The following is a 22,074-nucleotide window of genomic DNA, read 5'->3' on the forward strand; positions in this document are numbered from 1 at the left end:
CGTAGCCACAGACACACCACAAGTATACCTAGGTTAAGCATAACGTGAGAATCGACGCCTCGTCACCGGGATAATGCCTTTCCGAGATGTGATAGATGCGATAGATGCGCAATCTGTTGCCATTACTTCATCAATGCTAATCTATCCGCGATAACTATCGTATCGATATCACGAAGCCGCTCCGCTCTCGGTCTTTGGTGATGATATGCCCCTCTCGGGCATAATTGGTCAATGGCTTGCTACTATGTACTCACTTACATACCTACCAACATACCTACATACCTACATACCTATCTTCGAGCAACGCGGCAAGAGGATGCTGTCTGACGAGTGTGATTCATCTATGTAAGTTGTGTCGCATGCCGCCGACTGCGACGACGAAAAAGGGGACATCTTTGCGCTTGCGCTTGGTTCCCGCATGAGTTCGCGCAAATCAACGAGAGCGTTCGAAGCCATCGCGACCGTAGAATGGCTTGCCACGTTTGTCCGGATTGCACTCGAACTGCAGGTAGCTTTTTGTGGCCGGGTATAAAAATGACCCAAAGACCACACACGTCCGTCTGCAGCGGAAGGCGCTTCTACAAAGCAGGAAGGCCAAGAAGGCAAGGCGAGAGCAGGCCATTCAAAGCTGGGAAATTTTTTGCCTTAGGTCTGAAGTAGATATATAAATACGCAGTTAAGCATGCATCGGACCCTGTCAGGAAAGTCCGCGATGCGCCCACGACAACAGTGGCCGTGCGCAGTGGAACAGGGGGGTTTTGAACAGCGAACACATTTTATTTTTTTTCGTTCCTTGTTAAGGCTTGTTGAGGATACACTATGTAAAAGTTTTCTGCAAAGCTTTCTGCAATATTGGGCCTCAATGCCGTCAAAGGCTGCTGCTGCGGGAGGTTGCAATCCTGCAACAGTAACGTATAGTTTTTTTTTCTCTTTCTTTCTTTCTTTCTTTGCTCCGAGATGCAGTACGCACGGAAGACATTTTAATATCTGCCTAAGGTATTGGTATTGGTAGTAAGTCTTGAAATAAATGTGTTAAATGTAAAATTTTCGGTTCGAATGTCACAAGCAACCAACATGGCTAAACGATAGGTGAATAACACATTAGGCCCTCTCATACTTTTCATACTTTTGGGTTTCTTTGAATAAAGCCCATTCTGGAATGTGTCTTGTGTACGTACAACATACGATCAAGTGGAATCGCTACAGATTCTGGATTTATGAATTAAGACCAATCCGTAGCTTTTCATCACATATCTTAAGTAAGACCTAGCTATAATAAAGATGTGATTCGACTGCGCTTAGTTTATACTAATGCTTGGCGTAGATCGTTACGCAGTGAGGGTGTGTAAAACAGAGCCCGGGGTTTAAGATCGCTACACTTGTTGCATTGTATCGCCAGATCAAAATGCAACAATTTCTTATCCTAGTACGTACACCAGTACACTCACTATAAGATATACTATAAGACAAGAATAAGTGATTGCTGCTTTAGTCGGTATATATTCCGGGGCGTTGTATGGCATGTATTGTATTATTATCTACCAACTAACCACATGTGCACATTTACATTATCGTCAACTTATTGACTGACTGATTGAAGCAGTTGCCGGAATGAAGTAACACGGAACACGGTAACACTTTAAATATTTTCATTTTATCAGATTGTTTCTATGCGGAGTTGTGTCATTGTAAAACACAACCATAAAGAATACCGAAAAACTTATGCACTCCAAGCTTGATGCAGTATCAAAAGTACCTACCTACATAGGTAGTATCCAGTACCTAAACTCCAAGACTTATCCCCAGATTGTTAAGTACATTGATCGAAAATCGCAATATAATATTGGAGAAGCGGTTACATGTATTTCTGTACCTTTCGGGACTTACTAGAAATGAATCCGGGGATACTTAACTTTATTATATTATCTTAACTAAGCGGGCGTAATCTCGCCGGCGGCTTTATATAACATAAGCGAACTAACCTAGGGAATGCTCGCTCCGTAAACATTGGCGGCGCGACATCGGGCCTACGGAGTATATCCTATGAGGTAGACGGCTCTTAATGTCTTATCTGCCTGATAAAACAGGATTAAGTTTTTTTTTTTTTTCTCTTGTATACCTATGTGTTCTATATGATTCAGATTTCAATTTTTTTCTTCTTCTCTTTGTAGCTTAGGTAGGTACTCGCGGGTTCCTCAACATCAAGGCCCGATTTCTTTCTAGGTAGGTATCTTTCTCCCACAGGGCAATTAATGTGGATAAGCCAAGCGACAAGAGAATAGACTCAAACGATACAAGATGACGTCGTCATTCAACTACCGTTTCGGCATTCTCGTGTGAACCACGAAATTATATTCAGTTACATCTGATACCGACGTCCCAGCTGTCCGAATCGCATGTCTTGCCTACAGGATCGGATTTGTTTTTGATGAGGGAAATTAGGTTGAGAATCCCACTCCATTTCGCGCAATCACATATGATATTTTATATTTCATGATACCGAATGCCGGACTTCTCGATACACTTAGCACTCCGAGATCTCTGACCGACTTAGGTAAGATGACTGCACACCTTCTCCGTAAAGAAGGGGGGGTGTTACACGATAAACTCCGACGTGGGGTGTTATCGATGTTAACCCTCCCTCGCATCTCTAACCCCCCAATTGAGTCTGTGGGGGGAGGGGAGAGATTTCAATATATTAGTACATAGTAGGTAGCTACCTAAATTGTACATTTGTACGTACCTTGGGTAGATAGAGATGGAGGAACAACAACTCTATTTAAGGCTCAAAGGAATCAAGACGAATCACATGTTTGACTATGACAAGGATAATAAGATAGAATCCTCTAGACACGAGATAGCCTGACAGTGTTTGAAGATCTGAGGAGACGAGGGAACGTTAATGTTTGCTCGTAGGGCTTATCATCCAATAGTTTGGATAGAGAATCTAATCAACTTCTACTGTAGGATACTATATCGGTCGATCACATCAATTATCATTAATGTATCGTACCTTTTAACATTTGTCTATATACTATAACTATACAATAGAAAAGTACCTACCTTATATTTGACAGCGCAAGAGTCGACAGACCGCATTTTGGCTTGACTGCAACAGGAAACAGAGGCGAGCGTCATAGTTAAATGTTCATATATCCGACGTAGCAGAGCCGTGTTCACATGATGATACTTTGGAATCATTGGAATCACCCGAGAGATACCGAACTCTTCTTCCATAGTTTCACTTGTAACCACTTAATCTGAACAAATGTGTTGATCGCCACGCCGCATCCTCTAAGGTCTCATATGTGCCTCATGGTTCATGCTACACATGGCAAACATATGAAGTGATGCCCCCCGGTACATCCTAATGGCAGTGCCTAGGTGCCTAGGTGCCTAGGCAACCAGCCGGGCTGTGTGGCTTCTCGTGATGGATGATCGGGTGAGTGCGGACTTTAGTAGTGGATAGGCTCCGACAAGTTCCTGAATATCAACTCGTGTCTAGCTCTTGTGTTTCCATTAAACCGACCATCATAGCGTAGCGAATGGCTTGTCTTGGTCACCAATAATGGCGGAAACGGCAGAAAATGGCCAATAGCTTCGGCTATTTTACGGCGCGACTCGATTACTGGTGGGCGAGCCGACGTGATATACGTGATATACACGCCCCTTGAGAGAAGCTAGAAAAGCTAGAAAAGCTAGGAGGTATTTCGTAGTATTTCGTAGGCATCTAATTTGTTATCTTCGGTCAAATCACGGGAAGAGCTTTCCCACGAGTGGCATTGCGGTATCGCGCCGTCGCGGTCGACACGACACGACGCGAAAGCGTTGCGACTTGTCAAGTCATATGGGAATCTGAAAATAGGTGAAGATCTACGGCCCTCTTAAAGCAAACTTCTAGGCTCCCCATGGCTCCCCCATATCAGACTTACTATTACCCCTCCTACCCATCCTACCCATCCTAAACCCTTTGCGGGTGACTTCGGTCGCGGTGATCTTGCCACCGTCTTGCCTAGACTTATCGGGAAACCCGGAAAATCCGGGGAGGGCAAGGTTTAATTGGTAATCTTTTTTGACTAGTCCCTCGGAGTCTAGGGAGCGATAAAATGATAGGAACTCCAAGCTCTTCCATAATCCATAATGGGTACCGGCAGCTGCAATACGAGGCGGTCAGCGAGGACCCGAAGAGTCCAAGCTTTCTTCTAGAACATCGTTGCAGCAACTCATTGGTTCTGCTGTTGGTTCTGTTTGTAGTTTGTGTCGTTGTTACCTGGCTTCTGGTAGGGAAAATCTTTACTGAAGGTCGAAGCGGTAACACGCATCCAATCCACCTTAGCTACAGTAGCTACCCTACCTGTCCTAGCTCTTGTGTATGTATGTGTATGTGTATGTGTATGTGTACGTGTGCGTGTTTGAGGTTGTCTACGTATTTGCGCATGTTGGCTGCCTATCGAGGCGCTGTTCCGACTATACACTTACCGTTGATGGGAAGTTGATAGAACCATGGTTGTAGTATGTACAATTGCGTACGACAACCACGATGAGTACCGGACTTCACGATGGAAAAGGGAAGCTCAACAATAAGAACTTGATCGCAAATGATAGCTGACAAGATCGTAATCCGAGTGCGCAATTTACTTTGTAACCACCTATCTGCGCAACCAAAACCCGAAAATACTACTTGAAGGATTAGAGTAAGCAATCGTGAGATGAGATTTGATTCCAGATGCTACGGATATAAAAATTGTGTGTTACATACCTAGGTACGAGAGGGCGCACACAACACGATATACGATATACATTATACATTATACGTAGTATATACATAGCATAGCACTCATACTTACGCACACACATATACATACATACACACACATTTGTATTTACCAATAATTCTATAGGCGGCATCAAAATGCGGAGTGGTGGTTACTATGGTTATATGGGTAAGTAAAACCCCTGCCATAAGTTACGCGCTAAAAGGTGGCCTGTGTTGCTATTTCTTTACTTATTAAAATTTAACGCATATTTATACGTATACAATAACAAATTTGGAAAACTTACCACTTTTGGCATTTATAAGTTAAAATACCATATTTTAGACTTTTCAATGATTATTTTGGTATTAATTTTATTTTTAAAAGTGTGTAGAATGTTGGTGCATCGATTATTTTCATTGTTTTTTTGCCAAATGTATCTTTCGAATATCCTTGACAAACTAATACTGATTTAGTATGGTGGTTTGTTTAGCGTATTCTGCGGTACCTGACAGGGTAGTTTTACTTTTGCCTGCAACCATAGTACGTCTGAGTCATCAGAGAAATCGTAAACGGTCCGCGTCTCGATTACGGGATCTTGATTTGGGATTTGGGATTTCTTACGCACATATTTTTAGGCACAAAATCAAACGCCGAGGCACATCGAAGCACATCAAAGGCACATCATCTAGCGGGCATCTAGCAGGTTGGTCGCAAAATCCCACCTATACTATTCGTCGTTTGGGTAGGCGGTCAGAAAGAATGCCGGTATTGGCCAGCACAACGAAATTGTTGCGGTCAGCCAACTCACCTTTTCCTTTCTCGTTGGACAACTAACCGTTAAAGCCAGCTCACTATTGCTCAGCCGCCGGGAGCTGCTGACGGCCACCGTGGCGTAGGGGAAACCAGTTGCGAAAGATGGCCTCACCTATATGACTACCCTGTCGTCATAGAGTCATAGATGTTGTCGCCGGTATGTACACTACCTACCTAACCTATGAACCAGAGACAAAAGGAGGACGGACATGGGAAACAATTACCATTCAGCCATCCTTGCAGCAATCAAATGAAATCAATTTTGGCTCGGGTCCCAAGTCCCTTGCTGCTTTTTTCCCCCAATAAGTGGCGCTCGGACGGCGCAATAGCGGAAAAGAAGAAAAGAAATAAAGGGGATAAATGTTGGCTATTATTGAATAGCTTGGGGGTAAGTAAATGAAGCAATGCAAGCCAACGGGACGGACGTGGGAATATCCCCCATTTAACTCGTGCCCGAGGTGAATGGCTGCCCGAAGGCCAACCAAAGAGATGTTAATAGTAACGCCTCCTTCGTCACAGAAATTAGCGTGTCATAGCAATGATAATAATAATAATAGAGCTGTACGTTAGGTATGTGACGGATCCTTCGAAAAAGGTCCCAAACAGAAGCAAACGGTGGTGGCTCGGCGTATACCAACCTAGGTACTATTGTAGGATTCCAATTCCAACGTGTAATTATTAACCCCCGTAGCCGTCCAAGAATAGTGTAAACCTGCGACTTTCGGCATCTTGTGCGCCACTACCACGTTGCTCTCTAGTCGGAAGCAAAGGAATAATTCATACATCCTGCTGTATTAGGGTGATTAATATCATCATTAGTGTTATTGGAGTTGTTAAACGTATGTAGTAAATTACCCCTACTTTCTAGTAATCAACTAGAGATGCCATCTTGCTACGTACGTTGTATTAGCTGTGTGTATTAGCTGTATTAACCTGCCGGCTATCTACATCTCTCAACGCCATCCCCATCTTTTCCCATGCTTTTTCCAGAAGCGCAAGCGGGCAGGGCGGGTTACGAACTTACTGTAACCCTGGAACTCCGGTAATAGGTATGTAGGGCCTTGTAACCCAGGACACGGGCAAGACAGACAAAAACGGACAAAAGACAGGGCTAATTACTAACCCAAACTAGGATGCTCGCTGCGCTGGGAAGCGGGAGATAGACCCGGCCGCGGCAGTCGGATAAGAAAATCGTGGTGGACCTCATTGAACCCTGATCGTCATTCTACTTTGCAGTACGCGGTAAGATATTCCACGGATCCATGGACCTTGTTTGATGGGGCCCTGCATCGCAAATCCCGCGGCCTGGCATTTTTATTTTATTTCTTCCTTTCCAGCGTGTGGAGACAGAAAGTCTGCAAGCGAAGCATCGGAGAAGAAAGGCGAAGCCCAACAGTATGCTGCCAGCAATGTTGTACATACAGACCGATATGTAGGATATGTAGGTTAGGTATATGTAGGTCTTTGATTTAGTACGTCCGTAGCTGCGTAACTGCGTAACTAAACATTAAACTAAAATACGCCCAAAACGTTAGCTTTCTTTTATTTTGGCGGTGTCAGTTCCGTTTACTTTTTGGTTATACGTGATTGGTAGGGCACAGCTCGGCGAGTGAGATACCCGTCTAGACGGTGCACGACCATTGGGAAATTGGGAATCAGATGGGGGGTTTCAAAGCTGACTCCTGTTAAGGCGGTCTAGGCTGACTTGGTGGTTTAACACCTATTCCCTGCGTCCCGGGCCACACTTAACGCTCTCACCCCCCCCCCCCCCCCCTTTCACGCATCCATGACAGGCGGTCAGCCAGGATTAGTTGCAACGTGGGGTGGAGCGAGGGACGGGGAAAACTGGAAAATAGGCATTGTATTATTGTAACGGTCAAGAAAGCCTGTTGCCTCCGTGCGGCGATGATTCATGTCCACCACCACACCCTCTGGTAGTATATATATGTTCTCATGGCCATCCCATGCGCTCACGTCCCATGCCCCCATTTCCCTTACTAGATACCCCAGATTATTTATTAGTAGCCATAGAGCAGTAATACATAATATCTCATCATCATCTACAGCTCTCCACAAGCTTTCCACTATAGCTACGAGATATCATCCAACTTGTCGCATCCTCTGACTTACACGCGAAATCGACCCGCAACAGCTTTGGGACGAAGACCCGCACTCACGAAGATCTCGACTCTAGATTTTTTTGAAGGAAAAAGGAAGATCTTTTTTTACTACGAAACCCACATTCGAAATGTATAGCCCATACGGCTCTTACAGCTCCATGAGTGAGGTCACTCAACCGATGGAGATCCCTACTACCAGCTACCTCTCTCATAACGGCGCCTACAGCGCTAGCTGCGCGTTCCCCTCGTGGCCGCGACGCTCATCTCTTACCGACTCCGCACACGAGCAGCGAGCAACTTCTTACCTCTCCGATGATGACCTATTCCCATGCGACTTGGAGGACGACGCGCACAGCATCTCCAGCTCGGGTAGCACGACACCTACTTCTCCCGTCGTCGCTAACGAGGTCGACCTACTGCAGATGCAGCGCGAACAGATGGCTATGCAACGCGAAGCCATCAAGTTCCTTCTCAACGAGAAGGAGAGGAGGAAGCAGCAACTTAAGCGCCAACGTCGCAGCAGTGGCGGCAGCTCCAAGAAGAGCAGTCCCAAGTCTGCCAAGTCGGCACATCTTGACGCCATCGCCGAGACTGGCGAGTGAGCACCTTTTACTTTCTTGACAATCCAGCGTTTTTAATGGTAAGTCACTACAGCATTCATATAAGTCTACATATTTCACATCCGAATAGTAACTAACTAGTATCATCACAGAGTATGACTTTACAACATTTACGACTATTATGATGATTATACCCCCCAAAGATACCCCCCGATCAAGTCACCAATATACGAGTGACGCAGCGCCACGGATATATGCTCCGTCCCGCGCCACGCGGATAATGGTGATGAAAGTGCTAGTGCACATTACACCATGGCTTGCACAGGAATCATAGTCATTCCAGCGCCGCCGCCGCCACCACCACCACCATCATCACTCTCCCCCCCTTTAATCATTTGGGAAATCGACATCTATCCGCCGCCAGACGCCACTTGGGGTGATTCTGGGAAGACGTATCTCAGCCGTTTTCGGCCTAGAGCATACGCTTTCGCGGCACAATTTTTGAGCAACAAGGAATTTTACAAGTGCGTTGTTGTGTGTGTGTTGCTGTTTGTGGAGGATACCCATCTACCTACCTTACCCACCCGCATTACCCAGAGGCTTTTCCCGAAGCAGGGGTGCGGGTTTTCGGTTACTGGAAATATGTTTTCTTTGTTTTCTAAGATTACCACGATGGCGGTGTGTAGCGGTCTAGCGGAAGGAAGGAGGGGCCGGAAGGAAACTAAAGAAAAATTTCAGATGAAGCTAAGCTAGGGGGAGTTTTGTTACCCGTGTGTTGGAATTGGGATGGCTTGGTGAATGAATGGAACAAGGGGGCCAGTGACGAATTGTGGATGGGAGAGTCAATGCGGATGACCCGGGTTTTCGGGATTTGGACAAAGCAAAGAAATGAAAAAAAAAAAAAAATAATTACAAGTCCCACGAAAAGTCCGGGTCGGGAGCCAATTGGCTATGGGTTGTGGCCGCTTGGCTGGTCGGTGCGCATAAATGTGCTTGTGTTTGGAATAACAAGGAGACAAGGGGGTATGCACAGGTCCTTCAGTGAGGACAGTTGTGATAATTTACTAAACTAAAATCAATTAATTACATAAACTATTAAGCTTTAAAGTCCGTGTCTGAATTAAAAGTGAATTTGTTGAAACATAGTCCCTTTAACCTTAACTACTTCTTAGGTACCTACTAAACTTATCCCAACTACATGTGTGAACTATCATCTATTGTCTCTAAATAGCACCGGCAACATTCCTCACGATTCCGATATTGTTCCGTCTTGGAACATTCACTAATCCGAAGATACACCAGTACATTTCCGTACTATGTAGACGCGAGGGATACTAAATTAGTAACTCTAGCCACCCGGGATCGCGTTTCGGGAATAGCGCGTGAAGCCTACCCATATATTTCCAATAACTTTATCAGACTTAGGGTTTGTCGAAGATCTTTGCAGGCGGGACTGGCGGGATGTACGCTGATCATCTTTTGACGGACATGGGGCATATGTAGAGCTGGCTGGGCATGCCAACAGAGGGGACTGGATCGACTTGCCTGATCAAGTTGTGTGGCTTGCAGGGAGAAGAGGGGAAGAAGATATGGAGATGGAGATGGAAATAGAAATGGAAATGGAAATGGAAATGGAGAAAAGCCCTTGCCCTAACCTACCTATCTACCGTGGCATTTTACACTACGAGCAAAAAGTGGCATACAATATCACATCGTTGTGATTTGTTTGACGGTGGGGCAAAAGGAGCCGTTCGTCCTAAGTTGCGTACATATATCGTGGACGGTTTGCGTTGCGAGTGGGTGTCGGTGAGGACATCCCGTTTGATAGTTACCTCAGAGTGGATGCACAAGTATAGAAATAGGTAGGTAGCTAAGGTAGCTAGTGATGCAGTCAAGAGGGTATGTAATGCCCGCACGTCTCGTTTACAATTTGTAAGGTTATGATGCTGTGATGCTGTTTTGGTCCTTCTTTGAGACGGGAAGGATTTCAGTTGAATGGGCCGGCGTCGGAACTAATAAGGAGGTATTGACGTATTGACGTTGGGAGGATTAAGAGAAATGGACCGGGTGAAGCGGACGTCACCAATCAAGGAGATTTACGGTTCGTTGACCGACTATCGCTTGTCGCCGGTGTCGAATCGTAGGTATTGGTTGGTTCTTGACCGCCGGAGAATTCATGACTGGTGGACTGCTGACGCTTCATGCTTGACGCTTAGTTTTTATTATTTTTTTTTTATAATGTTTAACTCCACACTTCAACTGCTTCCCTTAGGGCATCAAAGCTCCGTAACGGTAGTTGGGCAGGTTGAGGCAGACGATGAAACGAGTCGATCGTGGCAGCTTCGGAAGACTCCCAGTGGCTCAAATATCCGATAAGTGGACGATAGGAACTCAGAAGCTTCAAGAGCTTAGGAGCTGTACCCCACACGTAGCCCGACGACCTCGTCTTGTCTCACTCGGACAAATCTGGTTGACAATCTGATTGTTCAACGGCGTGGCGCCCATTATCTCACGCTAATGATGATAACTCTATCACGACGTATCGAATCGTAGCCTATCACACGCCAGAGCTTGGCGTTCACCAGATCAGCATAAGGTCACCGGACCCAGCCTCTAAGATTAGCGACTGGGTTAGGTGATGAGGCGGGGTGAATATAGATAGATAGATAGAGTGATCTCAGCTCTAAGAGGTTTATCTCACCGTAGGTAATCGAACGTGTTCACAAAGTGATAAAGTGATAAAGTGACTACCCAAACTTTGAGACAGAAATCGTGACGAAATCCCGACCTTCCCCCCGCACGAGGTATTTTAAACAAGAGCTAGATTGCTAAGGCATTACTGTTTTTGTAAAGAGGTCAAAGCTATCACCTTCGCCAAGCTTGTGGGCTTAAGACAAGGGCAGGGTTGAACCATTCGCATAGTTTTGCTGCTTGATTCTTCCAGAAAATTTGCTCTTGATCACGTATGTAATCACGTATGTAGACCCGCTGCTAGATAATCCACAGTTCAACCAGATGTAGAACCCGTCCGGACCGTCCCTGTTGAGTAGATGGATCGGGACGTAGCCGAAGCAAGATTCCCGGCTGCCCGTCTACCCGTCTAGTCTTTTGCTCGTATGTACTAGGACCATTAGGTTATCCTTTCTGACAAGAGCCTAACAACCTCTAATTCTTAACTTCAACTAGCCACCAACGAAAATGCCTGGTGTTGTTCTATATATATAATATAAATAGGTAGAGTGTTGTTGTTGCTGGTTGGCTGCTAGGATCAGGGGGATACGTAGACTCGGGAAAGGTATACTATACTCATCACAGCTCTAAGAGACCCGAGCCAAGTAATTTGGCAGCCTTGTAATAGCTAGCGTAGCATCTGTCATTTCGCTTTATATCGTTTGGTTGCGTTGTTGGCATGTCGATTGTGGAGGGTAGATGGTATCGTAACTACAATGGACTACAATGGGAGAAGAGATTTGGAGAGAGGAGGAAAGGGGGGGGGAAGATTTCGATAAGTATACTGGGTTGTACATACCATATCCCCCTGGATTGCATCGTATCTTGGGTATGACAATATGCAAGGGACTGGCGGCGAGCAAGAATGCGTAATCGGCTAGCTTTCTAAGAGTGAGGCTACTGCTGCTCGATAGTAAAAGTCACCAGTCGCATGTCGCAAGTTGTATACAAGTCGCAAGATTAATGCTGGCCTCAATGCTGGCCGCAACAACAGCGACCTTGCGGGGTTTACATCAAAATGTTCCTAATGCGCGACAACCTGCAACTCCCCGAACCGATCCTGGGCATTGGGTTGTACGGGGGGTCATTGAATACGATCTCCTTACTAACTGTGAGGCATTTCACATATAGTATCTACGCATTCGTGCGAGTCTGTTAGAAGTAGTACAATAACCCCAAGTCTGCCGCCTCGTTGGCGAGTTGTCGGTTGTGATGACTACCTACCTACGCATAAGAGTACCTAACCTAACCTAACTTAACCTAACCTAACGCATAAGTGTATGCATTTATATTTAAATTGATGAAGAAGCTGCATAAGACAGCTTCTGGAATTCCGGTTGTGGGGACAGACGGATGACGTCGTTCCTATCAGATATTAATGCTGTCGTTACGATGTGATAGCCTGAAAGCTGGAGGCTTATTAAGGCATGAGTTTTTATCTTATGGCATAAATTATCCGCGCAGGTATCATCCGAGTCGCATAGCTACCTCATACGTCGTAAAGAAAAGAAGAAAAAAAAACTTGCTTCAACCTGCTCAGTACCTGTTCACTTACCAAAGGTACGGGTGTAGAATGCGTGTCTAGCATAACGAGATACCATGCATATTTGGATCTTACCATGTTTCCTAATCGGGCACCTTCTCTGTCTGCTACCAGCCTCGACTTTCCCCATCTTTCTATACCACAGCGCTTCTTAAAGAACACCTCTCTCGTACTCATTCCTATTTTAACAACAGAGGCATCTCGCCAGTGAGCAACGACAGCAGCGACGGCACGGCGTCAGACGCCGTGTTCCTTGCTATTCGGTCCAAGGTTGTAAAGTGTCAAGGTTGAGTGCGCGGGACAAAGTGAGTACTACGCGTGAGTAACGTGGGTGGGATGCTGGCACCCATCGGTGAGGAAACGAGAGCCACGACGTCCATGTGCGCATAGGATGATCTTGCGTAGTGGGGTAAATTATGAGTTCATGGTCATGTAGTCATGTATGCGATAGGTCTACATCCTGTCAGGGTCTCACGGGTAATCCTTGAAAAAAAGGTCCACTGGGTATTGTTCGATGGAGAAGAGAAGGCGTAGAATGTAGACTGTAGAGTGTGGATAGAAGGAGAGGGAGGAATAATATGTTAGTTAAATAAAAACGAAAGCATTGGATGTTAAAGTATATCGTAATTACCTATATAAAATAGTTATCATGATGTTAATAAGTATAGGTAACTAGGTACACTAGGTTAGTTAACTAGTAACTATAAATATAGTACTTAAGGAGGTTAGGTTAGCTAAGAAGTACCTATATTTTTACACCATTCTTCTTCCTTCAGGGGATAATCAAAAGCGTTAAAAATTAAAAAGATAAAAAAGATAAAAAAAAAAAAAAGATGGAATCGTTGTCGATAAACCCTTAACCCTTGCATTCATCTACCAACGAAGTTCCTCGTCACTCTCTTTTGCCGCCGCGCCGAGCCCCAGTAAACCCCAGTAAATACTTTATAACCAATCATCCCGCCCGGCTCTAAAACCCCTTGCCGTCAACGGACCAATCCTCTTTCAAAACCGCCCTTTCACTGCAGTCGGCGCTACTGCGAGGAACAATGCTCGTCAACATCCCATTCTCACTTGTCCAATGCTAACCCACTTGTCCATTTACCTTTACCCAACCACATGTCACAACTTGCTTTCTCCTCAGTAGTTCAAAATAATAGCCAAATGAGTCTTGCTATCTTCCTACGCTAGGTTTCTGAACTAGCATCTTCAAATAAGGGATACCCAGCCATTCATACCTCAAGGCGACGCTGTAGCCACTTTTGAAGAGTCATGCTACTCAAACCATGCCCGCTGGGCCTCCATGTACTCGAGACTTCGGACGCCTCGTCGTCGCTCGCTGCGCCCTGAACATCAAACCGCCCCCAGATGTTCCTTTTTGGAGAAGGCTGGGGGGCCGGAGCCCGCATACGGCATTCTCTGGATAACTGTTCGCGTGGGCTTCTCAAGCACGCTTAGACATGTCTTAAGCGTGCCTCGAGGGCTTAGTAAACGCATGAACAATGCCGACTCGCCGTTCACCTGGATATCTTTTTATATTTTATATATATATAAAAGTCTCTATTTCTAGCTCTTCTGCCAAGTGGCGAAGCTGGACGAGCCTCAATGTATGTACCAGCTAAAGAGGTACACAGGAGAGTAGGCGAGGCTAATTATATCGAACTATACATGTACTGTACCCTTCCGCACTCCCCTGCTTTTGCATGATCCATCGCACTACTGTATTATGGACGATTCGATCACCTTGCTACCCTGAACAGTACCCTGTCCATTCGGCATGCGATGGCTGATCAGACCCCTGCGAGATGCTGCCAATGTATGTAAACCTGGGCTTAGCCGGACCCGTATCCGCTCTAGATATGGCCGCTCGGTTCTTTACTACGTAGTATATGCGATCTGGGCCATTGAGAGCTCAGAACAACTCCTCTTTAGGCGCTGGACTTCTGGACATCGATACACGTCTTATTTGCTCTCTCACACCCCCCAAGCTCGACCGAGCATACCGTTCCTCTACTTCTTCTTATTATTCAACGCGGTTGTCCCTTTTTCTTGTATACGACCCAAGGATCTGATGCAACAGACAGGCCTCTCCAAGCCTTTCTGATTCAAATATAGTGACACTGCCGCTACTGTAGCACGCTCCCACGAGGAAATAATCGGATTAGCACACCTCTGTGTGACATACCCGATTCTCTCCGCTGAAGGCCCTCCTCCTTAACTTCCAACCTTTACAACATTCTCTCTCCCAGGTTTTCTAAGAAGAGACAGGAGCATCAGTACCCTTCCGAGCCGGCGCAACATCGCAGCGTGCTATCGTGGAACACGACACGCCGTCCTCGAGCTAATTGCGCTTTTAGTTTCTCGTGAAATCAACCCCGTAGCTCTGGCACGCGGAACGTGGAAAAGGCGACTCATCCGGGAACGGGCAGGTTTAGGTGTTGCGTGTGATGTTCGGGGACCGAATTGTGTAGCGCCCCCGCTTGCTTGGACACTGGGAGTATTATCTCGCGGATATACACGCAAGTCGAGGTGAGTTGTCCTAGCTCCCCCAGCTCCCCCAGCTCCGTCTTGCGCAGGGGCGAAGCTTACAAGAGCCACTCGCCCCAATTCCTTATTAGCTTGGGAGATCCTCTTATATTATGGTAGCATTAACATGCCAGTAGGTGACTTACACTGCCATGTCGTCCTCGAGCTATCAGACGATGCCTCGGCATCGCAATGCTTCCGCGAGTTCCGCCGGGCGCTCTTCGAGAAAGGGAAAGGTGGCTACCGAACCGAGAGAGTTCACATCGCCAACAACCTCCGTCAGATATTTTGAGCCGACAGCTGCGACAGCCTCGATGCTGTTATATGGACGTGAGTAGGAGAGCAACTTTATTATTAGCTCAGGAGGCTGACATCTTGGACAGAGGGCAACTCGGTAGTCGTTGCGCATCACGATAGCTTAACGATTGAGAGGCGATTTACACGCCATTCAGCAGAGGTACATCTATTGGCTGTGGACACGCAAAGTGAAATGGGGGCAGGCCGACTCGTCGTGAGTTACGATGCGGATATGACCGCCATTGTCTGGGACCTTATGACAGGTGACGAAGTAGCACGATTTGCTTCATATGAGACTCTTACATGCGCAGCTTGGATGCGGAGTGGAAACGTCGCATTCGGTATGTTTTTCTTATTAGCGACGATTCTATTCTCGTCGACTTCATACTAATATTTACGGGTATAGGCAACATGCAAGGAAATGTCATTCTCTTTGAACCTACTACTTCTGAGCACATTTCCGCACGAACTATCGATCAAATACCGGTATCGGCCCTTGCTCCAGCGGCTGATTGTAGAACCTTTGCTATTGGGTAAGATTTATCCCCCGTAGTCTTAGATCTCGTGTAACTCTTTAAGACGCCTCTCGACTAACTTGCATCGAGGTACCAAAATGGCTCCCTCTTGATCGCCACTCTACAGCCACGATTTACAATTCTACATAATCTAAGTACGTCAAGAAGCCCGTCGCCGATTGTAAATCTTGCATGGCACGCCTCGTCTTCTCGCCAAAAATCGGACATGTTGGCTGTGCAGACTAACGACGGCGACCTGAGGGTCTGGAGCGTGGCGAAGTCATTCAGCAGCGAAGACCCTGCCAAGGTTGTAAGGATACTAAAACGCACGGAGAATTATCTGAATGGTCCCAACTGGATGGGTTGGTCTAAGAACGGCCGCATAATTCAGTATTCAGAAGGGTAAGGCTCATTTTTCACCCCCTTTTCGTGCATAAGCACAACTACGCGCGCGCTTAATCTATGTGATGCTAATGATATCATTCGTTATAGCGAGACACTCTCATGGGATGTTCGAACGAAGCACGTCACTAATGACAGCATACCGACCCTTGAGCATGTCCGCGGCCTCGCCGTGTACGGGCCGGGTGCGACCTTGTTCACCCTTGGTGCCAACAACACGGTCCAGCAGTTTGACCTAAACACGCCATCGATGATGGTTGCTAACGTCCAACATCCTGCTAATGTTTTGCCACCCTCTCCGCCAGTCTCCATCGAGGAACAGCCCGAGCAGGGTGTTGTCATCATCGGTACTTCAGAGTCGGATTCGTCGATCCCTATCAACCCTGAAATATCCGAAAGCGATGATGATCACATGTCCCCATTCGCGAGGCTTACTCGTGGGGCAGACTCTACTGATACGTTTGAACAGGAGAGGTCCCGGACAGCGAGTCCAGTATCTTCAAGGGGGCCTCCGTCTACCATCTCCAAGTCATCTAACGGCTCTGGCACTCGAGGTCGATATCCACCTTCGGTTATATCACGTGGGATGACTGAGAATACTTACATTTCTGCTGGATCTTCACTTCGATCTTCGGCTATGCCTGCATATGCTGATAGGGACGCTTACTCACTTAGCAGCATCAGCTCCGCTTCCATGACTTCATCTAACCGTTCTCATCGTCGGCCTTCTCGACTAAGGAACGAAGTTTTACCCAGTCCCGATGAATCTAAGGTTAATGACCTCTTCAAGTTTACGAGGAGCCGGCTTCACGACATCCCTTATAAGCACGCTCTTGTTGACCAAACTCGTCTAACTAATGATGACCTTCGTCGGCAGATGCTAAGTATTATCTTCGGGTGGAACGGTGAAGCTGAGGACCTTGTCCGCGACGAGATGGCGCGCCATCCTTTGGGTTCCCCTGGTCGTATACTTCTAGCAAAATGGCTCGGTGACATTGATGCGGATGTGATGACAGCAACATCGGAGAATATGACCTCGTCAGATTGGATGTTACTAGCTCTAAGCGGGATTGGTGGTCAAGCTTCCCAGCATAAGCTCGGGCGTGCGTATGTGCAACGCCTTCTAGAGAACGGTGATGTACATGCGGCAGCGACGATTATGATTGGGATGGGCGACACGAATGATGCCATTGAGATCTACGTCTCCCATAAGAAGTACATGGAAGCCCTTATCTTGCTCTGCCTCTTCTTTCCCAACGTATGGGAGCGGCAAAGTCAAGTTATCAAGAAATGGGGAGAGTTCGCTGTCCAGCATGGCCAACAGCAACTGGCGATTCGATGGTAAGTTTGATAATAATAATCAGGATCAACAAAATCTTGCGCTAACAGTTTTGAATAGCTTTGCATGCACTGGTATAGAGTCCACGGAGCCTTGGACTTCGCCATCGGCAGCTCAAGTAACCTTCCAGAACATCAGTGCGAGCATTCCCGAGATATTGAGTCCTCCGTTATCCCCTCCTGGCATCAACCGCGGACCACAGCGTAGTATCGCAAAAACCTCAGCGCTAAAGCTCATTACATCTTTTGGCGACCAGGGGAAGAAGTCCAAGTTCTTTGCAAACGCAAACGGTGATGGGGGTCAAACTCCCATTGCTGCAGGTGTCACCCCGATAGCCGAGTCTGCCGTTTCTCCTGGTGGGCACGAGCCTAGTACTGCATTCCTCCGTCCCTCGCAACGAAGCGCTTACAACACTCCTGCTTCTGCAAAGCCTACTACACCCGGTGGATTTGGACGGCAACGTCTACCTTCAATAGGAGAGATCCCAAACAATGCCATTCCACGCGATCTCCTTAGCGAAAGAGACCTTCCAACCCCTCCTGCTGACCTTGTTCCTGAGATGAGCCAAGCCCATCGTGCCCATCACTCTAAGACACCCTCTGCTGACGACCGGTACGATGTCGGATTATCTGTGCCGAGAGCTTCTACTGCAAGCCCAATGATGATGAGGGATATCCATCGTCGGAAGGACCCCCCTCCACCTTCACCATCGCCACAGTCACTTAATGCTTTAATGCAACAGGGCCGCACTAGTCGAAATGGTGCCCGAGAACGGAAGCCTGAGGGAATGGAACTGAAAATTCACTCTATCGAGGCTGCAATGAACAGCGATGTGACCTCTCCAGAGCAATCGGTAGCATCGTCTACCCGTTTCCATTGGCCGTCTCGTCGCCGTGGTCCAGGATCGATCGCTAGTTCCGTTACATCAAACTCGAGCGCTGGACGAGGTTACCGAGCTAACCAGGCCGGAGGTCGTGGCTTGAACGAGTATATCCATAGCTTGGAGGCCGCACAGCACTACTCCAAGAAGCAGCGAAGCCGCGAAAACAGTCGCCAACGCCAGGACGATAAAAATGCTCGGAGCCGAGAGGGGAGTCGTACTCGTCAAAGCAACACACGCGAAAGTTCAGAAGATAGGGGTAGAGGTATCTCTCGAAACTGGACGCCTAAGCCTGCTAAACGCTCTCCCACTTCTCCCGTGCCTATGTCCCCTGAAGATCTGATTAACTTGAGCACTCCACAACAAGCTAAAGCAGAGATTAGCGACGAAGGATTTGTATCGGTTGAGTTCGACTCAGGGGAACCGTCCACGGTTCGAAAATCTAGTCAAATTCGACGGTCTTCCCCTCGAAGCACTCGTATCTCTAGCCGTACTTCAAGCCGTACCGGCCGCCAGAGGAGCCACGAGAGACGGCCACCAGCATTAGATCTCCGTGGCAGAAGCAAAAGCCGTGGTGATGGCTCTGTTCTAAGATCCCCGTCATCTCCATTGCCAATGTCAGCTCCTATGAAGTTTTACGGATCGGACGATGAGGGAGACTACCAAGCTGCCATTATCGCGCAGGAACAATTTAGAAACCGACACAACCGAAGCGGTAACCAGAGCCAGAAGGACCCATCTTCTCCTGCCGTTTCCCGAGTTCGGGATCGTTCAGAAAGCCGTCGCAGGAGGAACAAGACTCCGGCTGACCAAGAACCAATGCCAGTGATTCAACCGGCGCAGTTAGTTCTCAAAAAACAACAACAAACTCCGCCGCCACCGCCGCCACCACCGCAGCAGCCGATGAGTGAGGCACGAGCTGGAGATCTCAAATTAATCTCGGCCGAAAGACAGCTCAAGAAGGAGGCCGCAGCCCGCGAACTAGAGGAACGCCGCAAGTCCCTTGCACGTCGTCCCTCAGCACCTCCTATCCCCCACCCGGATGAGCTATCTCCAATCGTAGCCCGCACGCCCAGCATCTTCGAATTGCCTCAGACGACTTTTGTACCTTCAAAAGATATGCCCATCAGGAGTCAGACTGCCGACCCCCATAGGAGCTCTCACTCTTACTCACGCAGTGGAACCGTCCCCATGATTGGCTTACCAGCAACACCCAAAGCCATGCGTCTTCAGTTCGCCTCGAGCAAGCATGGCGGCGCACCGCCAGTTCCCACCGCCTATACTAGGACATCGCCACCGTCTTCTGGCCACCCATCACCTAACCGACCTGGTAACAACTCGCCGACTAAGTCTCCACAAGTCCTAGCCGAATCGCCTAGCAAATCGTCGGATGGGTCATCGGACAAAGAGGCACCACTGCTGACTCTTCTCCCTTCAACCGTGTATTCTCCTCCCTCGCGGCCTAATATCGCAAGGTGCATGTCTGCTCCTATTCCAGAAGAGCACCCTCCTCAATTTACTCACTCGGCTCACCAGCACGGAATGCAGGCAAGCAGCCAGCCACCCCGCAGAGGATCTCTCTCGGTAAGGAAAATGAGTGGGGATGTCAATGGAGGATTGCCTGGTATTGAGGAGAGGGCGGGATCTGGTAGGCACTCAAGAAAGGCTTCTCGAGACGACCAAATACCACCCCCACCGCCACCGCCACCGGTCCTGAAGGAGCTCCAGCATCTGGCTACTCCCCCACCGCCGCCTCCCGCGCCTATTCCCGGCGTCAGGCCCACCATCTACACCGGTGCTCAGCCGTCAGGATCTGGGACTATTGAGATCGTAATGGACGAGGATGATGATAATAACGTAGCTTCAATCGTACCGGTTCCGGAACCTGCTCCGCAAACTTCAAGCCCCCAGATGTCGCCCTCGTCGCGCAACGGCCACAGCCGTGGGCGAAGCTTTGGCGACAACAGCATTGCCGGACGTATTAGCCGTGCTGCTGAGAGGATGCGATCTGCCAGCCGGGGCCGCACCGGCTCCATTCTAGGTAACAGGACTAAGTCTCCCGACACCGCCACCATACCTTACGAGAGTGTTCCACCCCCAGTTAGCATGCACAACAGTGGCTTCACGTCTCCTGTCAATCAGCAGCAACCACAGCTACCGCAGCTACCACAGTTACCGCAGTCTATCGAGCGCCACCCCCGCGAAGTCCGCGCCGCGTACCAGGAGCGGGAATTCGGCAGCGGTCTTCACGCCAGCGAGATGATCTAGACCTAGATTGGGTAACACTTTCTTATTTCGAAATAATGCCTAGATTACGATCGTGTTCTTACTCACCTACATTTCAACTATATACGACGCATATCTATCTCTTGTTTGGATTCTTCCGCGTCTCACTCAGCATGTATTCGCATGGCGCCGGCGTTTTCATCTACTTCCTACCATTGATACCATTTCTTCCTCCAAGTCTTAATTTCCCGGCCGCCATTTTAAGCATTTTGCGCATGCATCATTTTTCTTTACCATTCACGACTTGGTATTTATCTCCACCCTAATGGCAAATCTACAGGCAAGAATCGACGACGTAATATCCAATACCCCTTTTCTACCAAGTAACAGCCATCTACGACTTTTCAATCCTTTCCTTCCTTCTTCTTCTTCTTCTTCACCTTCTAAATCTACCTTGTATACTTCTATATTGTCCTCTTAACCGAGGATGAGGTCTGGCCGGAAAAAGAATAGCCAATACCCATTGTTGCCTCCGGGCGCGCAAGCAGTCCCGGAGAAATTTTTATATTTTATCTTTTCTGAAAACTCACGAATTTATGACATATTGGGGGGCGGACAAGACATGAGGGGGCAACTTTTGGACGACAGAAAAAAAGGGGGACCGTGAGAGACGAGTAATATCTCTGCGGCGGCCCGAATTACGAAAGCTTGTACACAATGAAGTAGCAGTATATCTACGTGATGATGACGACTTCGGGAGGAGGAGGGGGATAAGGGGGAAAGGAGACAAAAATCCCGTGGGAAAAAGGGCGATGACACGACACAAACTTGAGTTTTCCAGAAGAGAAAAGTCTAACGACAAGAATGGTGTTGCCTCACGGCATCTTTGTTCTTCGCTTCTTACTTACCTGCCTGCTGCTAATCTGCTTGCCGGTTGCGGGGATGAGCGATTAAAGCTATACCCGAATTTTCTTGATAGTCTGTTATTATAGTTATTATTATTATCATTATACCTTTGATGTTTGAGCTTAGTTGACTGGAGTTTTAACGGTGCTTGTTAATATTATCTAATAAATTTAGAATCGTTTAAGTGATAATGAATGTGATTATTGAGAAGATAGTATTGACTTCGAAAGCGAACTGAGCATAGATGTATCTATATTGTTGTTGTGTAAAATGTAACTCTATTGGCTTTAAACGCAAAGTTAAGATTTCCAAGGTTACGGGTTCGAACAGGTCAAAAAGCATATTTTTACTACACGCAACCCTTTCATTATTAAATATAAAGTTAAACCTGAAGTGCTTCACCATTGAGCAAAACTATTACATATTTTACAAGGTTAAAAAAAAAGGGCAAAAAGAATAATGG

General features: G+C 47.3%; 2 protein-coding genes across 2 annotated transcripts; both read left to right on the forward strand.

The window, feature by feature from the left end:
• Positions 1-7,818: 7,818 nt before the first annotated feature.
• Positions 7,819-8,292, forward strand: GL218_00559 (uncharacterized protein; the record flags this gene model as incomplete). The annotated part of the gene is made up of 1 exon (XM_033576986.1): positions 7,819-8,292. One exon carries the CDS (start codon positions 7,819-7,821, stop codon positions 8,290-8,292), a length of 474 nt encoding a protein of 157 aa, XP_033441727.1.
• A 6,906-nt stretch (positions 8,293-15,198) lies between these two features.
• GL218_00560 (uncharacterized protein) lies at positions 15,199-20,747 on the forward strand (the record flags this gene model as incomplete). The annotated part of the gene is made up of 6 exons (XM_033576987.1): positions 15,199-15,376; positions 15,430-15,684; positions 15,750-15,876; positions 15,949-16,260; positions 16,351-17,601; positions 17,660-20,747. 6 exons carry the CDS (start codon positions 15,199-15,201, stop codon positions 20,745-20,747), a joined length of 5,211 nt encoding a protein of 1,736 aa, XP_033442219.1.
• Positions 20,748-22,074: the final 1,327 nt, after the last annotated feature.

This window comes from Daldinia childiae (genome assembly GCF_008694065.1).
Source record: "Daldinia childiae strain JS-1345 chromosome Unknown Scaffold1, whole genome shotgun sequence".
In the NCBI taxonomy this organism is placed as follows: Eukaryota; Fungi; Ascomycota; class Sordariomycetes; order Xylariales; family Hypoxylaceae; genus Daldinia; species Daldinia childiae.